The following is a 20,658-nucleotide window of genomic DNA, read 5'->3' as shown; positions in this document are numbered from 1 at the left end:
GAAGACAAATATATATATATATATATATATATATATATATATATATATATATTTATGTTTATATACATAGGTATATGTATGTATACGGGTGCACGCGTACGCGATGAGCAGTGGGAATCAAGCAAACAAGTGGGAATTGAAAAAAGAAAAAATAAATGTAAAAGAAAACGAAAAAAAAAGGACAAGGAGCACAACAAAAAGGTTGTGCCAAAAGGTGTCTAAAATCAAAGAAAAAACAGTTACTATATTGTAATAAGACGGAGTAGAATGATAAATTAAGAAGTACAAAAAAATAGGAAAAAGAAAACGTATGGGTTCCATTAGATGTGGAATCATAAAGGTAAAAAAAGGGGGAGATATACTTATCTTCAGACTTTTTTCACTTGTTTGTTTTTTTTCTTTATTTCTTTTCTTTCTTTTTCTTTTCACGTTTTTTCGCACAGGCACGCATTCCCCCTGATTCTTTGAATAGAGATGGGTTTCTTTTTTTTTTTCTTGCGTAGCACAACATTTGTGCTGGGCAATCCTTTTTCTCTTTCTATATGGTATCGGCAGGATTTTTGTCCACCACAAAGCATTCTAGGATATTTCTTTTTTTACTGTGCGTGCATTTTTTTTTATTGCTTTTATCATCATCATCATTACTTTCTTGAATTATTTCTTGTTTTTTTTTGGGGAGTTATCAAAATTTCCTGCGTAATTAAGGGATACAATTTATTCTTGTTTCATCCCAGCTTTCTTTGCAACCTTGTTTTGCGATGATCAAGAGGAATTTAGAGTGCAACTAGCAAGAGATGAGAGAAGAAAGGTGATGAATGACAAGGCAAAGTGGTTTTCAATTATATAAGAGGCGATTTTTCTCAACATTTGAAATACTTTAAAGGCACTGTGGTGCAATGTGAAGGGAGGCCGCATCGCTACAAACGATTTCAATAAAGCTGTACTGATATTTACAAAGGTGATGAATATGAGAGCAAAGGGTAAAATAGGAAAAGAAATGAGATGTGCCTTGTTTTTATACATTGTTTTCCTTCTCTACTCGTTTTTTTTTTGTAGTTCTCTTTCTTTCTTTCTCTCTTTCTCCTTATATATATATATATATATATATGAATCCTTTAACATGTTAGCAGTATGCAAACCCAAAGGGGCATCATAGTAAATAATGCAATGTGCAGTCTCTTTCAATAATCTTAGTTCATTTGTTTACCATGATAATCTTGCCCTTTTAAGTGGCCTTTTGACTGACAGGCTATGGTGGCTAAATTTATCGTCCTTTGTGTGGTATGAGGAACTCTGTTCAGGTGAGTTTCCTCCACCATCTCGCTTTCACGCAACTGCACTGTGCGGATCACGGATATAAGTCTCTGGTGGTGAGTATCCCTTGCTTGAGACGCCCCAATCCTCTATGGGGATACTACAGCACGACCTAATGGATCTTTTTGTTCTTGACGTACTAGATCTGCGTTGGGAACGATTACCGTGTGCATGGAAGCCGCAAGTCCGTTCGCACCACACCATGACAGCAGTGAACGAAAGTATGCTCATCGTTTTTGGTGGGAAACCGCTGCGGGATGAGATAACATCATACGAGATGGGCGATATGATGGCGAATGGTTTTTTTGCAGTGCATATTCTTTATATTGCAGCGGGTGTCTGGCGCGTCTTCTCGCAACCATCACTTCCTAGGTTGTGGGGTCACTCGGCAAACATGGTTAATAGTGATGCACTTGTTATATTTGGCGGATTTGAAACAACTCTTGAAATGGATGAAAGGGGTGAGGAACTTCCTACTGTTGCTATTAACAATCATTTGTGGTTTCTTAGCTCTAAAACGATGGAATGCTATCGCAGAGGAGACGAGGTTAATGCTCGCGTTATGCATAAATCGCATCTTTGCGGTAATAATCTGTGCGTACTTGGCGGTTTTTCGGTAGATGAAGCACGGCTTGAACTTGTTCTACAACGCGATGCTATGGAGATTTCACTCTTATCATATGAAACCTGTCCAATGTCGCTTTGCCTCAAGCATTAGCCTTTGGATCATATCGCTTCTGTTATGTACAACCAACAACTTATCGTAATGAATAAGACAGAGGATATATTTGTATTACAAACTGGAGGTGATGGGAACTGGATGCGCTACCGTTGTGATACACGGAAAATTCGTACTCCGCCGTTTCTCATCACTGGTATTACACAAGATCAACTCGAGAGGAGGGAGAAACGCGGAATGGCGAATTCACAACAGGGTACTGTAGGAGAAGAGCATTGGGCAAAGCGACCTCCACCAAAGCCCTCTATCTCCCCAGTGCTTTGGACAACGATCCCGTCACTTGAATATCCGCTAACGGAGCTACCTTGGAGTTCTTTACGGATTACTCCTCCTCTCCCCCCCAAAAAAACAAAAAAAAAAACACCCCGGAGAAGTAAAGTTAGGAGCTCGCTTTCATGTCTTTTAGTTTTTTCATAATTATACTGAATATATATATATATATATATATATATATATATATATATGCATATAGCACAATATCTTTTTATCGCTCTCAACGTTTTTTTTCTTTTTCTTTTGGAAAGTGGTATCGCAAGGTTGACATCAAAACTTGAGTATAGTTGTCACATGCCTATTCATCGTGTTCAGTGTTTTGTGCGTGTTCGTCCTCTCCTTGAGGGTGAGAAAGTGACACGGGATAGCGAGGAAGAGTGTTTTTTTATGACAACAGATGAACAGCGTGTACTAATTGGCCACCACTACAGCTATCGCTTTGACAGGGTTTTTGACCCCACAGTTCCTCTTCATCATATCTGCAACACGGTGGTGGTGGGGATGGTGCAAGAGGCACTTAAAGGTGTGCAAAAGGCGCTTCTTCTATACGGACCGACAGGTGGTGGAAAGTCATACACAATGAGTCAGCTAATTCCAGTAGCTCTGCAATTGCTGCTACAAGCAGCTGATTCGGAAAGACTTGAATACGAGACGATTATTACCATGGAATGCGTCCAAATATATCTGGAGTGTATTTCAGATCTTATTGATTCGTCAAAAAATGATCTACAGCTTCGTGAATTTCCTGATACTGGTGTATATGTTCGGGGTGCTGCACAAATGTCTATTACATCATTAGAAGAATTTGATAAGGTCTGGAAAAAAATATCAACTTCTCGTTTCTGTACAACCACTTCTCTCAATGGTACAAGGTCTAGAGGTCATTGTGTGGTAAATTTAAGGGTAAAAAGGCGCCGTAGGATTGTTTCCAGATTTGAAGAAGAATCATGTTTAAAGGATGATAGCGTTTCTTCCTCATATATAACGGATGGGTCTATCTACTTTGTAGATTTTGCGGGAATTGAACAACCGAAGGAGTCTGATACTAATACCATCAGCCAGAGAGCGACAATAAAAATAGATCGTTCATTATCAGTTCTAAGTAATGTGATGAGTGCATTAGCAGATCCCGAAAAAAAACATGTGCCATTTCGTGACAGTAAGCTTACACGTTTACTCCAGGAACCATTAGGAAGGGAAGGAAAGAGTAATATATTACTATGCATATCACAATCACCAATAAAAATTCATGACACAGGACGTGCTCTTGCTTTTGGTGTAAAAGCCATGTCAATAGTACAACAGTACGAATTGAAAAAAAGTATCGACCACACATCTTACTTTGCTGATGTTCAGCATTGGTTGTCAAACCGCGTGCATATGCTAGAAGAACAACTTCGCCTTCTAACACAAAATAACACACGTCAGTGTAACACATGTATAGAGAAGGAAATAAAAATGCTAGAGATTTCACAAGAATTAAGTACCTTAAAGGCACAAACCATACACACGGAGAAAGAATACAATGTCACTGTTAGCCGACTCCGGCAGTCTCTCGAAGTAGCACAAAATGATTGCGAGTACTACCGTAGAAAAGCTACAAAAAGTCTATGATAATAGATGAAACATCAAATGAGCGAAAATTACGTGCCCTTAACGAATACTGGACAGGATACACGGGATCCCTTCAACAAGATCTTGAAACTGCTGAGCTAGAACGGGATGAGGCTTGTGCAGAACTCAGCAAATTAACCACTGAGATTACGCAACTTCGTCAACTACACACGAAAACTCGTGAAGCAAAACAGATAGAAATAAAAAATACTGGAGGACACAACAATGAATTTGTGTACATTAACATAGACCAACATACAATAGAAGGCAATACAGCCATAGATGACTCCACAATACACTCCCCCAAACAAAAAGAACGCAAAAAAGTTCATACAGGAAATAGGCGTGCCACCCAGGACAGCGCAACTCTGCGGGCGGAGCTGAGTGAGTCCCGTGCATGTGTAGTCAAGCAAGGGGAAAAAAGGGGTTCTCCCAATTCTGCATCTACACATTGTAGGGCTTTGCGTCGTCATACGAATGAAGGTAATGAGGTGGAACCGAGTATTGGTACGGGGAGGGAATATTTTTGTTGCTGGCGGAGTATGCTGAGTTCTGTCGTCGATAGATGTGAAGGTTCGTGGCGTTCGTTTGATGGCTCATCAAATAACATGCTTACATGCGAAGAAAGTCCTTCAATTAATGTGTCAAAGGTTGTAAGGCGTGAGCTGTCGTCGATGGACAGTACTCCGTTTGTTGTGAGAGATTTGGGTGCTTTGTTTTAATTGACATTATATTATATTGTTCGTGGAATTCTCGATTTTTTCTTTGTATTAGTTAACGAAGGGTTTTATTATGATTTTTTTTTCGAGGAACTTCTGGAAATTTTTTTTTCTTTTATCTGGCTTCTTAATTTTTTTTTATTATAGAGGAAAAAAATGTTAACAGTCAGAGATGATCCTTTTACGAGAGAGTTCTTGGTATATAGTTCTGTGCGTGACCGAGCACCGCAGCGGATGCGCCTTAAATTGCGTCAGCCTCTCTGTGCTGACGATCTTCTTCGGCAAATAGGACGTCAGCTTATTGATCCGAGTTTAAGTATGCAATCAACGGCATTGGTACACGCTGCTATTCCACGTGGGTCGCATCTTTTTGCTTTCAGCGCGGAGGAAAGTTGCTTTTTCCCTGTTGACGGCAAGCCTGCGGAGGCGCTAAGGCACTTGGACCGCTTGCTGGTGCACTCCTCCAGCGTGCTGCCGTCTCCTACGTCGACGTGCTTGCAGTCGCCTCACAGCTCTGTTGGCTATATCTCGCGACGCGCGTCCACGCCGTTCGAATACCTCTGTAGCAGCCACAGTCGATGCCAAAACCAACAACAACAGCAAAAGGCGCTTGTGCTTGCAGTTCGGCGACTGCGGAGCGCAAACAAGCGATCGACAACTCCGTTAGGCGGGCGCACGAGTCCTGTCGGACCGCCATCGCGCCTCCCGCCGCTAAGCTCACCGGTGGACGGTCCGCCGTCGCCAACCGATGCGAAGGTTGTTGCGACGATGGATTTAATGCTGCAGGTGACCGGTTTTTTGCTCGCGGAGTACGTTGCGCGGGCTGTGGATGATGTGTTGCAACCAACAGAGGAGAGTTTGTGGAGTCTTGTGGAGGAGACGCTTTACCACAGTAGGGGTACCACACCGCTCTCATTGGACTACGGCACAGTGGACGCCTTTCTGCAAACTATTTTGCGTAGCGTGAAGATGGGTCGAGAACATCGCATGGTAGATCTTCAGGCCTTGCAGCAGGAACAGTCAAGCGAAAGTGGTTGTGGCGTAATACCACCTGTGTATAATGGAACAGGTTCAAAAAAGTAGTGTTGCGTACGCATGCATCAGCCAGTATGAAGATTTCCTTTTTGTTTATCTCTGCATCTCCTATGCTAAGATTCGTAGAAAAGAGGAAGAAAAAAATCCCGAGTTATATGTATACATTTATTTCTGCAAATAAGGACATCAATATTGAACATTGCAGAACATGCGCACATTATGTAGATGTTGTAACTTGACGTATGTCTATATACAGACAGAAACGCACACATACATACATCCCCACATATGCACCTATTTGAGTGCATAGACGGTACACGTTTTTTTTTTTGTGTGTTTTCTTCTTAGTATTCAGTTGTCCTTGTCTAATACCCTTTGAAATGGACAACTTGCTTGTTGTGTTTTTATTATTATTTGGGTTTGAAATATGGAGTTGAAAAGAAAACAACAAAAAAAGTGTTATTCTCTTTTACGTTTTTTTCTTTCTTTCTTTCTGTGACTTGTCGCATTCTAATACATAATAGAGCTCCTTTTATTGTTTTAGATCATATGGCAGAGCAATTTATTTCGCCACAGACACTTAAGTTGCTATTAGACTCAAAGGCGGAGTCAAGACAAAAAGGGATGCGAGATGTGTCAATGAAGGCAACCATTGTTTTCCGGGAATTTCCACCAGATGAGGCGTACGCCATTATAACACGCGAGTTACACGAAACAGAGAGTATTCTTCTTCGAATAACTATTGCAACATATCGTAGAGGGGGTCTTGCAGTGGTCAGGGCTATTGTGCAATCTCTACCCTCAAGGACACATCCAACCGATGTGATCAAATATATTACCGACATCATTTTTCAAAGTGTTGCTGACGCAGACGCAACAGTGCGTTTAGCGGCTTTTGAAGCAGCTCACGCTCTTGTACGACAACTTCAGTATCAGCTACTAGATCTTTGTTTTGGAGAAGTATTTAATGGCATTGCAGTTGGTATAAATGATAATGACAGGCGGGTTGCACTACTCGCCGGAGAGGTTTCCTTATTACTTCGTGAAGTAGTAACTATTAACGACTCTTTTACAATAAAGATGGACCTTTTTGTAGACTTTATTACTAAAACTTTGGAACCGTATAGTAAAGTAACAAAAGATGGACTAGTTTCTGATTCACCCGTTTTGCAGTGGTGTCTAGAATGGATTGACCATGTGTTGGATCTTCCTGGTGACAAACTTATTCTCCTCCTGTGGCGGTTTCTCAAACCACTCTTAATTTTGTCAGGTACACGTGGCGGGCCACTGATAACACAAGTTCTTCAAAAATGTCTTCGTGATATGAAAGATGTTTTCCATCGTAATGTCAAAGTGGAATTGCCTTTACTTCTTTCTATAACTACTGAGTGTGTAGAAGAAAGTGAATTCACAACTACAAAGAGGATTTCACTAAAATGGATTTTTGAACTATTTCTTATTGGATCAGATGAATTACTTCACCTCATTCATTCAGCACTTATGGCTTGCGTGCTTCAGTTAGGTTCAAAAGACCTTGAAACACGTCTGGCAGCTCAAAATGTTAATAATAAACTCATGCAGCTTGTTGCTGTTACTCCTAGAGATGATAAGGGAATTTCGTACGATGCCATATTAAGAGTAGTTACAGAGCGCCTTAGTGGACGTAGTACTGAAGAAACTCGTGTGGCCTCTATGGAATGGATTACACTTGTTTTTCAGGCAAATCCTAAAGTAGTGGAAGATGAATTTACTAGTACCTTTGATATGGTTTTAATTTTGTTGTGTGATCAGTCTGCTCACGTGTTACACAAATGCATTGAAACTCTTTGCTTAATATCAGGGGAAAAACATTTTGAGTATTTTATAGTACAACTTGTTCGGCTTATTCATGCAAAAGCTGATATTTTGCTTCCAAAAGTACCTACTATTATTAAACAACTTCAACTGCGATATCAGGAAGAAAACTTAGATCAGGCTGAGAAGTTGTGTCTGAAGCTTGCTGAAGTGCTTTCACTGCATGAAGACAAACGTTTTTTGGAAAAAGTTGTTGTTATTCTGAGCACTTTGGTTTTAACCTCTAGAGAATTTTTACCTCTTCGGGAAATATTACGTTGTAGTATCGGTGATGAGAGAGCTCGAAAGATATTTTTGGGAATGTATGAGTGTTGGCGGTATAATTCAGTAGCAGCCCTTTCACTCTGCCTTTTGACACGGGTGTATGAACATGCCTTTCAGTTAATTAAACTTATGGGAGTTGCAGAGTTGTCTGCAGCGACGTTACTGCAGTTAGAGAGACTTGTGCGTCTTTTAGAAACACCAGTGTTTTCGTATATTCGCATGGAAATAATGGAACCATCAAAAAGTTTACCGCTAGTTCAGACCCTTTTTGCCTTTCAACTTATCTTGCCACAGTCCTCTCCACAATACCAGTCGCTCTACCGTCGTCTGAAGACAATCCCAAGTCTTGCAAGTCTTGAACGTGAAGCACGAATACATGATGTAGACAATGGCAACCGAGCGATGTGGAACGGCTTGCTTGAGCTGAGCAAAGAAGCTCAACGATGTGTCTCGGATTTTGAGCGAAAATTGGTTTTACAGCGGCTGGGAGAAACCGGATTTGCATGACTATTAAAGACCTTGGTACTCATTTCTTTTTCTGATGTGTGAAGATGAAGATTGTAAATATAAATATAAATATAAATATATATATATATATCGGTTTATGAGGGGGGAGAGAGAGAAAGAGTGATTCCATTGTTTTTTTTATCACAATATGCTGTTATTTACATGACGTTAGCATTACATTTACCCAGCTGTACCTATTTTCTTTTCTTTCTAATATTTATCTCTTTTTCTACCTACTTTTTCACAGCCAGTGAGATAAAGAAAAAAAAAACAAGAAATGTCCACCGCTTCTGTAACACGGCAAGTCATTCCAAAGGGGTTTCCCAAGTTTATGCACCGTTATGTGGGTAACAGCAGGTTGTTTGAGTCTCTTAAGCCATTCGAGAAGTACTCAGTTGTCGCATATTTGAATTCAGTATATAACGTTGCCCCGCTCTTTAAGTGGTCCCTCAGCATTGTTCCCTTGTATGGCATATTTGTCGGTAATCCTCCTGTGGAGAAGGTGGACTTCAACTCCAGCGCTGCACTTTGCGCTACCGGTATTGTGTGGTGTGTATACGCACTCCTTATTCAACCACAAAACGCTGGAAGTCGCTCACTGGCGCTTCTTAATTTATGCTTGGCTTTTGTAAACGGGTATAATTGCTATCGCAGCTGGTCCTATAATCAACAAAAAAAAACTGAAGCAGTAAAAGATGAGAGGAGCTTTGGCTGGCCGATAAATACTAGGGATAGCAACTCATCTATATCTGAGGTTCCTCAAAAAGACGATAAAACGTGAGGAGTCTCTCTTTTTTCTTTTCTTCAAATCTTCGAAATGAATTTTTTTTTTCCTGTTCCTTTGTTCTCTACTCACTCCATGTACGAGACTGAGAACCATATGTGGAGTGGGAATCCACTATTACAAGAAGGTCATGTCCATATATGACCTTTCGTAATGTGTTTCATTCTTTGTCTGTGTGTGTGCTCGTGTGAACTTAAACTATAGTCAAGTCAAAAAAAAAAATCCACCTATTTATCTATCACTTTTCGATACTGTAATTCTTTTTTTTCTCGTTTTCGCGTTCTTTTTTGAATCAATAATAATAATAATAATAATAATAATAATAATAATAATAATAATAATAATAATAATAATAATAATAATAATAATAATCCACAATTCACCAATAATAGGGAATGAAAAGGTGCCTATGGTGCTGGAGTTCTTTTCAGGGTGTACAGTTTGGCCGCCGTCCAGGCGCAGACGGAATTAATCTCAACAAAGGGTTGTTGAGTGACAAGGAACGCGGTGATCCCTTTACAGATCCAAAGGTGTATCGTAATAAGAAGAATATAACAGCTCTTATTAAGGTCGCACGCAAGGAGAAGGTACTCCTCCATGAAGAAGAGCAAAGAAAAGAGTTAGGCGTTTTGGGCATAGACTCACATACAGAACGAAAAATGCGTACTGGCACTACAGGAGCTCTAAATAACGAAGGAATTGCTGCTGTACGTGGAATTGATGAGCGTGCTATGGAAACTTCTGATACTAAGGATGAATATACAACGGCACTTCGTCAACTGATGGAAAGAGAAGTAGAACGTCGAGATTACATGATGGACAAGTTTGGTCAACCACCGACTTCCAAAGAGTTTCATAAGCTCTTCACAGAATTGCGACGCACGGATGATGAGTCAGAGTCTATTGAACGATATCAAACTCGACTTGTAGAAGAGTGTGGTATCTATCCTTCCACGCGTTTGGATGCCTACATGCTAGATGATGATACATACTTTCCAGATTGGGTAAATGCACTACCGTACAGTATTCGTGACCGTGTAAAGTATGGTTCATTGGGACTAACTGAAGAGGATGAAGCTTTACGCGTAACACTTGGTCGGATGCCGCTTGATAAGCGACGAAAAGAATGGGAGAGACAGAAAAGGGCAAGAGAACATAAGGCGGCAAAAGAAGAAACTTTAACATTAGCCGAACTACGCGATTCTCGACAAGGCAAACGTCGTTTTCATTGGTTACAACGGAAACGTCAAAAACGGGCTTCAATGCTAAAAAGACTTGCCCTTAGGAAACCAGAAAAGTTTGAGTTGTGGCCCTCTACAGTAGTTGATTACAGTCAACGCATTGCTTTCATAGCTCAACATGTAGAAAATGGCCTGAATACGAAGGGTCAATGGCCTTTAGATCCGGAAGAACTATCACGAGCTCGTATAAAACGTAGTCAAGAGGAGGCTGAAAGGACGTTTTTATTGAATACAGATGAAAAGAAAGCACTTGAAAAGACAGGTGTAAAGAGTAGAGAAAATGGTATTATGCAGATGCTGAATGCTCTGGACGAGAAACAAAAACCTTTTAAACGTCTCTCGCGTAAGGTGTACGCTAATCGTGTAAACGCTGTTGTTCACGGGGACCAAGATGAATACGGAAGAAAGTATCGTAAGATGGAAAATCGTGCTAAACGTCGCATGCGTCCATACGACTCCTTTAGTGAGATGGCACTCGAAAAGGAAGTGCGAAAGGATCCGCGTATTTACTCTAAGGGACTAAACCACACGGACGATGAACACTGGCCTAAACATACCAGGTCTTGGTCAGACGGTATGCCATCCACAAGATATGCTGCATAGTATTTGTATCCTTCTTCTACTTTTTTTCTTTTTGTCAAAGCCCTTGGGATTTTCAAGCATTGCTTTAACTCTATTATATATATATATATATATATATATATATATATATATATATATTGTTCCTGTAATTTTTTTTCTGCGTTTTCCCTGTGCACACTCAATTTAACTTTAGGGGTGTGTTTTCCTTTTTTTTCGCTTTCTTTCTTTATCGGTCTTTACTATAATCCTTTGTGTTAGTATTAATGTCTTTATCAACAGTATTTCTCGCTGATGGACCGCAGGGTGAAATTTGTCAAAGTAATGATTATTGCGACCTTATTCGTGTTAATGAAAATGTCTGGGCACTTTGTTCCTCTGGCAAGTATGTAGATGTGTTAGATCCTCACATGGTGGTGATTTGGTGGACACTTTGAGCTTACCAGAGGTATGCATGCAAATATTTTGTGCAGCAAAGCAAGTATGGATTCTATCTGCCAGAGGAAAGATCATTACTTTTGACTTTAGTGGTCTACTTCTTGGTGTACTTGATACAAAACTTGGGAAAATTATGAGATTGCATTCCTTTGATAACTCTCCTTCTTTCTTTGCAACAAGCCAAGAAGGTGCATTTCAAACGTGGAATATGGATAGAATTCTCGTGGATCGGGTATTTCCGTGTGAAGGTGGTATTATAGTTGCCGGGTTTCCCCTCCATCCCGAATCTTTGCTGCCTTCTCTTAAATAGGATCGAATAATTCTATGGGACTTAAAAACTTCCTATCCGCTATGTGTAAAACCGGTTGAGAAGGTATCCACAGCCGTTTTAGCGCGATCATCTTATGAAACACATTTTCCTGATTGTTGTTGAGCGGGAGGTAGTAAATGGATAACTATTTTTCGTATTGTGGATATTTCACGTGGTGAATTGACGCTTGAGAAGGATCGTGTCATACCATGTGCCAGTGGACGCCAACTTATGTCTGCCTCTTTATCACATGTTATTTCGTTAGATGCCGAATCCTTAATAACTGTGTGGGATTCAGGCAAGTATACACCAATACGACTATTTAAAGTCGATATGGCAATGGAAATATTACATGGTTCTCAATCTCCTAGTTTATTCATGGTTGGTACAACTCAAGTGATGACATTCTGGACTTTTGCTTCTCAGAGGCGCTTTACATGGGAACATCGAGTATATAATGACAACTACACACAATCAGATTTATCACAAATTCCTACATCTATTGTAAGGCAAAACGAAAATATATATCTTTGTAAGAATAACTCCTGTTTATTAGCGATGACAGATGCGTATCGCAAAAAAGTTGTAGAGATTTCTTCAAGTACAGTTCTTGATGAAGCCATTAAAACAGCAACCATTTTAACACTAGACAAACGTCTTGGGGATCAAATTAAAGTGTTAATGGGCGATAGTAACAAGACTAATTATGAACCAGCAAAAAAGGATTCAAGAGATCTAGTGACGTATTGGCAGGAAAAATATTTAGTTGAGAAAGAAGGTAACGGAGTCTTGTTGAATACTCTTGAACAAATTGCCGTTAACTTAAAGAAGAAGTCACACAACGCAAATCTTGAGAGCCAAATTGCGGACCTTATGTTGGTAAATTCTGCTAATCAGAGAACGGTATCAGAACTTCGTGGACATTTACTTTATCTGGAAGCAAAGTTACATGAAATTAATGTAGATGGTGTTAGTAAAGTATATCCTACACAAGTTATAGAAAACAGGAGTGAAGGCTATATGGATCGCATATCTGAACTTCAAAGAGAGCTACAAAATGCACTAGAAAATAGTGAAAGTATTGAGAAATCTCAACAAGACGTACAAAAAGTGGTAGACATGCTTTCTAGAGCAAAAGAGACTCTCAATTCGGAGTGTAAAAAGGTTCTCTCACTCACAGATCAGTTAATGGCAATAGGAAGAGAAAAAGATAATTTGTGTAATAAGGTGTAATATCTTGAAGAGGAACTTGAAACTTCCATACATCAGAGAGAAGAACGTGAAAAGCTCTGAAAAAGAGACCAATTTGAGACTGAGGAAAAGTTAAGACGAATTTCTTTAATTCTTACTAAGAAAGATGAAGAAGTTCATCTGGTTACGAAACAGATTGATGCCATGAGAAAAGACAGTAATTTCGCTTCAGACCTCGTTCTTCGAGACGCAGAGATTGCAGGTCTCAAAAGACAATTAGAGTCTATGAAAAATATTTTATTTGTAAATCATAAAGATAACACAACGGCCAGAAGTGCATGTGACTCGATAATGAATATGCTAGGCTTCCTGAAAGATAACTCTCCGGCTGTAGTTTTAGGAAATGCACTGGAAAATATTGATAATAGATTATCACATTTGAAAACCTGTGAAAAATTGTTAATGGAAAGGGATGACCATCTTGCCATAAAGGATGATGAAGTTCGAGTTCTCAGCCGTCGTGTGCAAGAATTAGAAGGAAATATTTCGTGCGTATCATCATTGTTTTCTCATGTTCCTCACAGTGTGAGAGCTATAGAGGCGCTTTTGTTAGAACTTAGTGAATACAGGCTCCGTTATGGAAAGAGTAAAGAAATTGATGAGATGGTGGCAATCCAAAAGCTTGAGATGGCGGCTGGTCGTTATGTAGACTAGCATTAAAAAAAAAAAAAAAGGGTTTGGTATTACATAATTAACGCAACAAAAAGTCTTGTGAAATATGGGTAATGTCTTTTATTAATAATGGGTGGTGTCCTTTTTAGTGTAGTTTATTCTATTTGGTTTTAAGTATTATCGAAGGAAAGAAAAAAATAATGATTTACCAATGTATTTTATTTTATTCCTATTATTTGCTTTTATGATGTATTACCATATGTGGACTTTATGGATTATTTGCTCTGTTTTTCTTCCTATTGGGTGCTGAGAAGATCTACATAGTTATAATTTATCATGGTATTCAATAGGAGATCTTGGGGTCGAAAACTGCTTGGCGCGACAGGGGCTGTTGGCGCTTTGGGACTTGGTGGTGCTTACGTTACGTATCAACGAAGACTGAAGGAGAACCGAAGCTGCACAGCGGAGGAGTTTAACGCGAAGCAAAATCAGGGGGAACTTCAATGGGCACTTTCTCATTTGAAAAATACAAAGGAGCATGCACAGATACTTTTCTATAGGTATTCCACATGCCCTTTCTGTGGAACTACAAAGGCCTTTCTGGACTATAATAAGGTACCCTACAAGTGCGTTGAGGTTGAACCGATGTTTAAAAAGGAAATTTCTATGTGCGAATACAAGAAAGTACCCCAACTGCAGTTTAACGTCCATGGACATAATGGTCCATTCCTTGTGGACTCTGAAATAATTGTTAGCACTCTTGCAAAACATTTGGGAATGGAAAAGCAGTTGAAAGATCCTGAGATAACACAATGGCGTGAATGGGCTCGAGGACCAATGGTTCGACTTTTAACTCTTGAATTTAACTCTTCTCTCTACAAGGCTTGGTGTGGATACTCGTACATTGATAATGTTGATACTATTCCGTATAGTAATAAGGTATTTCTGAAAGTAGTGGGTGCTCCTGTAATGTACCTTGTGGCCCAATATGTTACCAAACCACGACTCATTAAAAGCGGTCATATGCTTCCTGGAGATGATGCAAGAAAGAGGTTTCATGATGAACTTAACACATTCTTCGAAAAGGGTTTATTAAATGGTAAAAAACAATTTCATGGAGGGTCTAAACCAGATCTTGCCGATCTGGATACATATGGTGTGCTTCAGTCAGTGAGAGGACATCGCGTGTATGATGACGTTATTCATTCAACTTCAATAAAACCGTGGCTGGAGAGAATGGATCATCAGGTTGGCACCGCGCGTTACGAGGCTTCTTAAACTGCATAAATTTTATTTCTGGGCTTATTTTGTCCTCTGACGTGGAATCGGTATAGGGGTATGTTTATATATTTCTGATAACAGTAAACGGTATAACCTCTATATATATATATATATATATATATATATATTGTGTGTGTGTATCTGTGTTTATGACTGTTTTTTTCCTTTTTGGTCATGTGGATTATTATTCAACTGACTAAGGTTTCGTAGTATTTTTTTCTTCTTGTGGTATTTTTTTTCTTTTTGTTAAAAATCTTCTCTGAAGGAGTACTTCCTCATGCAGTTTGTCAAAGGTCCTCGAAAGCGTTGCGCCGTTTGCGTATTAAATGGTCTTCAAGTATTGTTTTTAGTGGTCCCCAGAACAGTTCTTCCTCCTGTTTCTGTTGAACCCGAACCACTGATGTTTTTTGACGAACTTTCTCCACACCAAAAAACAGAGACTACAAAGCAAAAAAAGGAAGAGGTCAGTAGCAAATGGACTGCTGGTTCATTTGTGATACCATTAGTGGTAAATAGCAATGGTGAAATTGAGCGGTATCGTGACTTCAGTACAGCAGAGTTCACAACTTTAAAGGATGCTTACGATGCCCTTGGTCCATTTGATTATTTTATGGAGTACCCTGCTCTATTTGGTTGCTTACTTTTAGACAAGGTTTATATTCTTGTTGCCACTAGAGTTCAGGAAGCTGCATCCCTGCCATTTGGCGGCTCGATTCTTCGAGTTTTAGAGACGGAGTGGGTGCCTTTTAGTATTCCAGGGGCAGCACCTTTAAGAGTTGCAGCAACTGATAGGAGCAAACTTAGAGAGTTTCAGCGCTATAGTTATGAACGAGGTTATTTTTACTCGGATGATTTTGACTTGATGAAACCATTTCCTTTTTCTTCATCTAGTAGTAATGAAGTGCCGGAGTTTCACTGTGATTGGTCCGAACAACTGCGACAACCATTTCGTATTAAGGGTGTCAGTGAGGGTTGTTCAATTCTTATTCGTGGTTTTGCAGAAGGAAAAACTGTTCAGCTACAAGGAGGATCTGTTCTTCATCTGTTACTAATGGGTCGACAAAATAATCTTAATCCTGGTCCTAGATACCTTGGTAGAGGACTTAATGGAAATAATGCAGCTGGTAATGACCATATTTACGAGTACGTGATGTGGAAACAAAATGATAACAGGTCGATCTCATTCGCCAAACATACAATTCTCCGAGGCACAATTCCTGTACATTGGAGAACTCAAATAAATGCAACCATTGCAGAACCTTCAATGATATTTAGTCCAAACAAGGATGATGTCTTGCGAGGAAGTGACATATACTTTGAGTCTCTCTTAAGACAATTGGCAACTCTAATAAAATATGATTCTGGAGTTTCATCTATTGAAACAGGTCCATTTTTACGATGTATTAATTTACTTCGGCAAAATCCTCAAAGTAATGAAGGTGTTTTGGCAAGATATTTTGTAGAAGCAGTTAGGAAGTCGGATGCCGCAATTCGACAAAGTTTTCCAAATGGTCATGTTGACCTTGTTCATGTGGATTGGCTTAATTTAGTGAAAGACTATGGTATTGATGTTGCTACAAAAACTTTATGGGAAGCAGCCTTGTCATTTTTGGTTCCTGGGAACTCTGATGCTCTCGTCACTATCGGTTGTATTCATCCTGATGGAAGTGTAACACGTTCTGCTTATCAGAGCCGTTTTGTGCGTGTAAATTGCGCAGATTCATTAGATCGAACAAATCTTGGGTGTTTTTTTACTTCTTTTCAAGTGTCCATAGTTATGCTTCAATCACTTGGAATAAGTTTAAAGAGTTTTTTGGACCAAAAACAATTGCCATCCTTAGATGGTCAAGAGGATATTAACAATAATGGGTTTTCTTCATTTTCACTAGCTTTGGCAGGAACCAAAGCAGTGTTTCCAAAACCATTTATAAATTCGTGGTTTGAGGCAAGAAATCCATCAATGTATCCCGTTGCAGTTGGCAGAGTACTCTCTGAGCTTTACGTGTATAATGGGGATGTAGTTGCACAGTTGTATACAAACTCTGCAGCAATGCATGGAAACATTTTGCGAGGTGTATGTGGGCTAAAAGCAACCGCCTCTAACATGGTTATAGCGACGCAGCGTATATTCGAAAATGTCTTTGAAGATACAAAAAAGTTTAGAAGTATTGAACTTTTGCTAGGCCGAAATAAAGATATCCATTTTCCTTCCATGAGCAAGGTATTTCTTACGCGTCCTGTACCGTTAGAAAATTGGAAATGTGCACTTATTGCAGTGGGAGTTCCTCGGTCTGTAAATATGTCTGAACTAGAAGAAGCTGTACGACGGGCATGGGATGGGATGGTTTTGCCCAAACTTCCATCTTTAGGACTTCCATCAATAACAAGTAGTGCATTATGCTTTGCTGTCTCGGCTAAAGAAGATGAAGCTGCAGCCTATAATGAGTTTGTTACTGCAGTAACTCAAGTAACATTTGAGAAGCCACCTCCTAGTGAAGAAGATATTGGACTACCTCAGGAATATGAGCAGATAGCCATTATTCAGTTCGACTCAGATTTGTGTGGTGCAATGAATGTTCCACAGCTTCTCCGGGAAAATGCCACACTAAAAATTCAAGGTTCTAACGTAATTCTTTCTCAATACGGATACCCTATCCAGGGAATTGAGGATGATTCCTCAGGTATCGTACAAAAAGCGGCGAGCTCCTTGAAAACAGGACTAAGGAAATTTGTTCGAGGGTTGAACAATTAAAAGGATGCTATTTGCTATATGTGCGTTCTCTATGTGTTCGTATATTTGCTTTCTCAATATATTTCCTGGAATTGCAAGAGATTTCTTTTTTTTTCAAGTTCATGATTTTTTTTTTGTTGTTGTGGTTATGTGCTATGTCTACGTATATTACCAGTGGGTGTAGGAGTTATTATTAATATTATTATTAGGAATATAAGCTTTTTTCTGCTTCCCAAGAATATGTCCTCTAAATATCTTTTTCTACCTAGCTAAGGTGTAACTAGACGTCATCAGAAAAATATTAAAAAGAAAAGGGAGCATAACGTATTTTTGCACTTCCTTATGCATATCTTGTTCTTGCTTGTGTGCTGTGGGATAAAATTTACGAGTATCTATTTTAGGAGTGGTTAGGTGCACATATTTATATACATATAGTTTCCGAACCATCTCTATTGTTGGCATTTTGAACGCTACGCTTGTCTCTGATTGCTGTTTGCATGAAGCAAGCTAGGAAAAAGAAATAGGATGGGGGAGTGGGGTGATGAAGTCTGTCCACATTTTCAGTATTTTAGTTTTTTTTTTGTTGTGGCGTAATGGTTCTTCCCTTGCACGTATAGACCTTTGACTCCAGTAATTACTCGGAATATGTAATCCCGGAGATTTGATATTAGGAGACCTGTTATGTTTCCTGGAAGTTCTTCCATTCCATTTCCTTGGCTCAGAAATCTGAGTACAAACTGAAGCAGAAAGATGGAATATGATCACCAGACGGTTTCTATTTGGCAGTTGTGTGGTCCTATATCACTGCATAACAGGTGTCAGTGCAGGTCACTGAAAAAAAATAATAATAACAATAATAATAATAACAATAATAATAATAATAATAATAATAATAATAATAATAATAATAATAATAATAATAATAATAATAATAATAATAATAATAATAATAATAATAATAATAATAATAATAACAATAATAATAACCTGGAATGCTACATGCTAAAGGTATAGATCAGCTATTTTCAGTTCTTCAAGGCTAGATTTTCTTCGATGATCTTAGAGGGCGGGGTGAGTAAAGAATATGTTGCGGAGTTGCCTTGCATATACTTTGATGGAACTCTAGGGGGTTTCTCGCTGTTGTTGTACTCTTTTCGTTAAATTTCTCAATGTGAAAAGTAAGGACATTGGACCTCTCTCTATCCGTTGTATTTTGGGGATCTGGGGTTACTCTACTGAACTGGAACAGTTTTTATGTTCGCCTTTCTTGTGTTTTTTTTTCGCTGGATGTGGTGAAATAACCCGTGTTGGGATTTTTGCCTCATGTTGAATTATTCACATTTGAAGGTATGAATGGTCTTATTGCAGAGCCGCCGATGGTGTTTTGGACCCATCATTGCTTGTAACGTATGGGTGCTTGAAGCGCGTCGGGCACAACGTGAATGTTAGGTGCAGTGCGATCATTGGATGCGTTTTTCTCAGATTTCTATTCTTAAACGTTTCTTCTTCCTGTATATTGGTGTGCACCACTGTGCTGCTCCCGGATTATATTCGCGCAGGTGTCGTCGAAGCTACAATGCCGCAAAGGATTTCCCACACACAGACAAACGCGGGGCGAATCACTCTTACTTCTTTGAGGCTCTGCCCTCGGTGCCGCTTGCCGCTGGGCACACGGTACTGGAGCAACGGGATAGGTTTGTCTGGCAGTAGTATCTTGGTATGTGTGTGTGTGTGACGGCCCACATGACGCGATAATGTCTTTTTAACAGTAGGGGTTTTGGTTCTTTTTTTGGTCATCCGTGACACCAAGTGTTGTGCGGTTTTCTTTGTTTGCAGCATCTGGGAAAGTCGGCGTCGGCGTGTCGTGGTGTTGCAATGCTCTTCTTATTCACATGGGTAATTCCTCCAACCACCACTTGCAGAGTACTCGGATTGTATACATTTGTCGGAGGAAGAGAGTGAGAATGGGATATGGAGACTTGTGGGGGTGATGCCTCTCTTACGGTGCATAGTGTGTTGCTTTGTCGGAAATACTATGGAAAAGTGGGGCAACCAACAGCTCTCTTTCTCTCTCTCTATCTTGTTGTTGTAATAATTTATTTATGTTTGTGTGTGTGCTATAGTTGTGGTCAGTTGTGAAAAGATTATGTAGCACTGTCCACATTCGAACTCTCTTCACATATATTTGGGTGTTTGTTTGGTGTGGTTGATTTTTGTCGGTACAGCACCTCTCGAGATCTAGAGGTAAATTACTCATGTATCTTATATTGGGCTTTGATTTGTTCTTTCAAGCTGTGAGAGGTGTTTCTTTAGTGATAGTGTATCTGTGCTTGTATGTGTGTGGGCAAATCCTATGGATGCACCGATGTGTATATTCCCTTATTGTTTTGCTGCATTATACGTAAGCCACACCGACGAGTTTATTTTTTTTTAACAAATTAATAGTTATGTGACAACATTGTGATAATTAAAATCACTTAGAGAGGCACTAACAATGGATATAAAAAATAAATCATAGTAATCTAAAAAAAACTGACAAGGTGTTGGTGTATTGATTTGAGACTCTTGTATTGCATTCATCTTGTGGGTACGATAAGGATCAGTGGAGGATTCTGTTTATTTTTTATTGTTTCCTGGTTTATAGTTGCTATTAAGGTGTGAGAGATTTTTTTTATTGCTACTATATTAGTGTCCTTCATCTGTATTTGCAGTGTAAATCACCTCTTGACTGCTTTCCGTCTTTTCCTTTCTCCACAGAATAGCCTCAAGCAAACCACCACCAAGAAGTAATCAAACAAACCAAGCAGCATAATGGAGCTGATGAACACAGGAAGAGTACAATCAATGCAGCTGCAGTCTTGTGACGTGCAAGAAGCGTACTACGTGCGTAACGACACACACAACGTGATGCCCTCTGAGCATTCTGGGGCATCTGGAACACGGCATCGATGGGTGAGTGAGAAGAATAGAACGACATCACTGTTGCATCAAAGGCTGTCGTTGCAACGGGTGCTGCATGTCCTTGTGGTGTTATGGCTACTGTTTGGGTCAAATTCATTTCTCTGCTATGCCGAAGCTGCTGACACAAATGGTATTTTAACAACCATTACCA

The 20,658-nt window shown here is 39.5% G+C and overlaps 13 protein-coding genes across 13 annotated transcripts; all 13 read left to right on the top strand.

The window, feature by feature from the left end:
• Positions 1-1,405: 1,405 nt before the first annotated feature.
• Positions 1,406-2,032, top strand: LSM04_006742 (uncharacterized protein; the record flags this gene model as incomplete). The annotated part of the gene is made up of 1 exon (XM_067330156.1): positions 1,406-2,032. One exon carries the CDS (start codon positions 1,406-1,408, stop codon positions 2,030-2,032), a length of 627 nt encoding a protein of 208 aa, XP_067191504.1.
• A 24-nt stretch (positions 2,033-2,056) lies between these two features.
• Positions 2,057-2,613, top strand: LSM04_003975 (uncharacterized protein; the record flags this gene model as incomplete). Its single annotated transcript, XM_067330155.1, has 2 exons — positions 2,057-2,363; positions 2,609-2,613. The coding sequence occupies 2 exons, from the start codon at positions 2,057-2,059 to the stop codon at positions 2,611-2,613; spliced, it is 312 nt and encodes a 103-aa protein (XP_067191447.1).
• Positions 2,614-2,620: 7 nt separating this feature from the next.
• LSM04_002335 (Kinesin motor domain) lies at positions 2,621-4,662 on the top strand (the record flags this gene model as incomplete). The annotated part of the gene is made up of 2 exons (XM_067330154.1): positions 2,621-3,876; positions 3,924-4,662. 2 exons carry the CDS (start codon positions 2,621-2,623, stop codon positions 4,660-4,662), a joined length of 1,995 nt encoding a protein of 664 aa, XP_067191408.1.
• Positions 4,663-4,815: 153 nt separating this feature from the next.
• On the top strand, positions 4,816-5,742 carry LSM04_007642 (uncharacterized protein; the record flags this gene model as incomplete). The annotated part of the gene is made up of 1 exon (XM_067330153.1): positions 4,816-5,742. One exon carries the CDS (start codon positions 4,816-4,818, stop codon positions 5,740-5,742), a length of 927 nt encoding a protein of 308 aa, XP_067191525.1.
• A 501-nt stretch (positions 5,743-6,243) lies between these two features.
• On the top strand, positions 6,244-8,319 carry LSM04_002034 (Vacuole morphology and inheritance protein 14; the record flags this gene model as incomplete). Its single annotated transcript, XM_067330152.1, has 1 exon — positions 6,244-8,319. The coding sequence occupies one exon, from the start codon at positions 6,244-6,246 to the stop codon at positions 8,317-8,319; it is 2,076 nt and encodes a 691-aa protein (XP_067191403.1).
• Positions 8,320-8,596: 277 nt separating this feature from the next.
• Positions 8,597-9,100, top strand: LSM04_008219 (Mitochondrial pyruvate carrier; the record flags this gene model as incomplete). Its single annotated transcript, XM_067330151.1, has 1 exon — positions 8,597-9,100. The coding sequence occupies one exon, from the start codon at positions 8,597-8,599 to the stop codon at positions 9,098-9,100; it is 504 nt and encodes a 167-aa protein (XP_067191542.1).
• A 398-nt stretch (positions 9,101-9,498) lies between these two features.
• Positions 9,499-10,947, top strand: LSM04_009640 (uncharacterized protein; the record flags this gene model as incomplete). Its single annotated transcript, XM_067330150.1, has 1 exon — positions 9,499-10,947. One exon carries the CDS (start codon positions 9,499-9,501, stop codon positions 10,945-10,947), a length of 1,449 nt encoding a protein of 482 aa, XP_067191563.1.
• Positions 10,948-11,189: 242 nt separating this feature from the next.
• On the top strand, positions 11,190-12,904 carry LSM04_001505 (uncharacterized protein; the record flags this gene model as incomplete). The annotated part of the gene is made up of 2 exons (XM_067330149.1): positions 11,190-11,347; positions 11,806-12,904. 2 exons carry the CDS (start codon positions 11,190-11,192, stop codon positions 12,902-12,904), a joined length of 1,257 nt encoding a protein of 418 aa, XP_067191396.1.
• Positions 12,905-13,066: 162 nt separating this feature from the next.
• On the top strand, positions 13,067-13,576 carry LSM04_000697 (uncharacterized protein; the record flags this gene model as incomplete). Its single annotated transcript, XM_067330148.1, has 1 exon — positions 13,067-13,576. The coding sequence occupies one exon, from the start codon at positions 13,067-13,069 to the stop codon at positions 13,574-13,576; it is 510 nt and encodes a 169-aa protein (XP_067191384.1).
• Positions 13,577-13,870: 294 nt separating this feature from the next.
• On the top strand, positions 13,871-14,812 carry LSM04_000989 (Glutaredoxin; the record flags this gene model as incomplete). The annotated part of the gene is made up of 1 exon (XM_067330147.1): positions 13,871-14,812. One exon carries the CDS (start codon positions 13,871-13,873, stop codon positions 14,810-14,812), a length of 942 nt encoding a protein of 313 aa, XP_067191388.1.
• Positions 14,813-15,092: 280 nt separating this feature from the next.
• Positions 15,093-17,567, top strand: LSM04_006619 (SAC domain; the record flags this gene model as incomplete). The annotated part of the gene is made up of 1 exon (XM_067330145.1): positions 15,093-17,567. One exon carries the CDS (start codon positions 15,093-15,095, stop codon positions 17,565-17,567), a length of 2,475 nt encoding a protein of 824 aa, XP_067191500.1.
• Positions 17,568-19,013: 1,446 nt separating this feature from the next.
• On the top strand, positions 19,014-19,256 carry LSM04_005847 (uncharacterized protein; the record flags this gene model as incomplete). Its single annotated transcript, XM_067330144.1, has 1 exon — positions 19,014-19,256. The coding sequence occupies one exon, from the start codon at positions 19,014-19,016 to the stop codon at positions 19,254-19,256; it is 243 nt and encodes an 80-aa protein (XP_067191486.1).
• A 1,101-nt stretch (positions 19,257-20,357) lies between these two features.
• Positions 20,358-20,637, top strand: LSM04_002946 (uncharacterized protein; the record flags this gene model as incomplete). The annotated part of the gene is made up of 1 exon (XM_067330143.1): positions 20,358-20,637. A coding segment is annotated over one exon (280 nt), but the record flags the coding sequence as incomplete, so codon positions are not given.
• Between the last annotated feature and the right edge of the window lie 21 nt (positions 20,638-20,658).

Source organism: Trypanosoma melophagium (genome assembly GCF_022059095.1).
Source record: "Trypanosoma melophagium isolate St. Kilda chromosome Unknown ctg23segment0, whole genome shotgun sequence".
Taxonomy (NCBI): domain Eukaryota; phylum Euglenozoa; class Kinetoplastea; order Trypanosomatida; family Trypanosomatidae; genus Trypanosoma; species Trypanosoma melophagium.
This window is presented reverse-complemented; position numbering and strand designations above follow the sequence as displayed.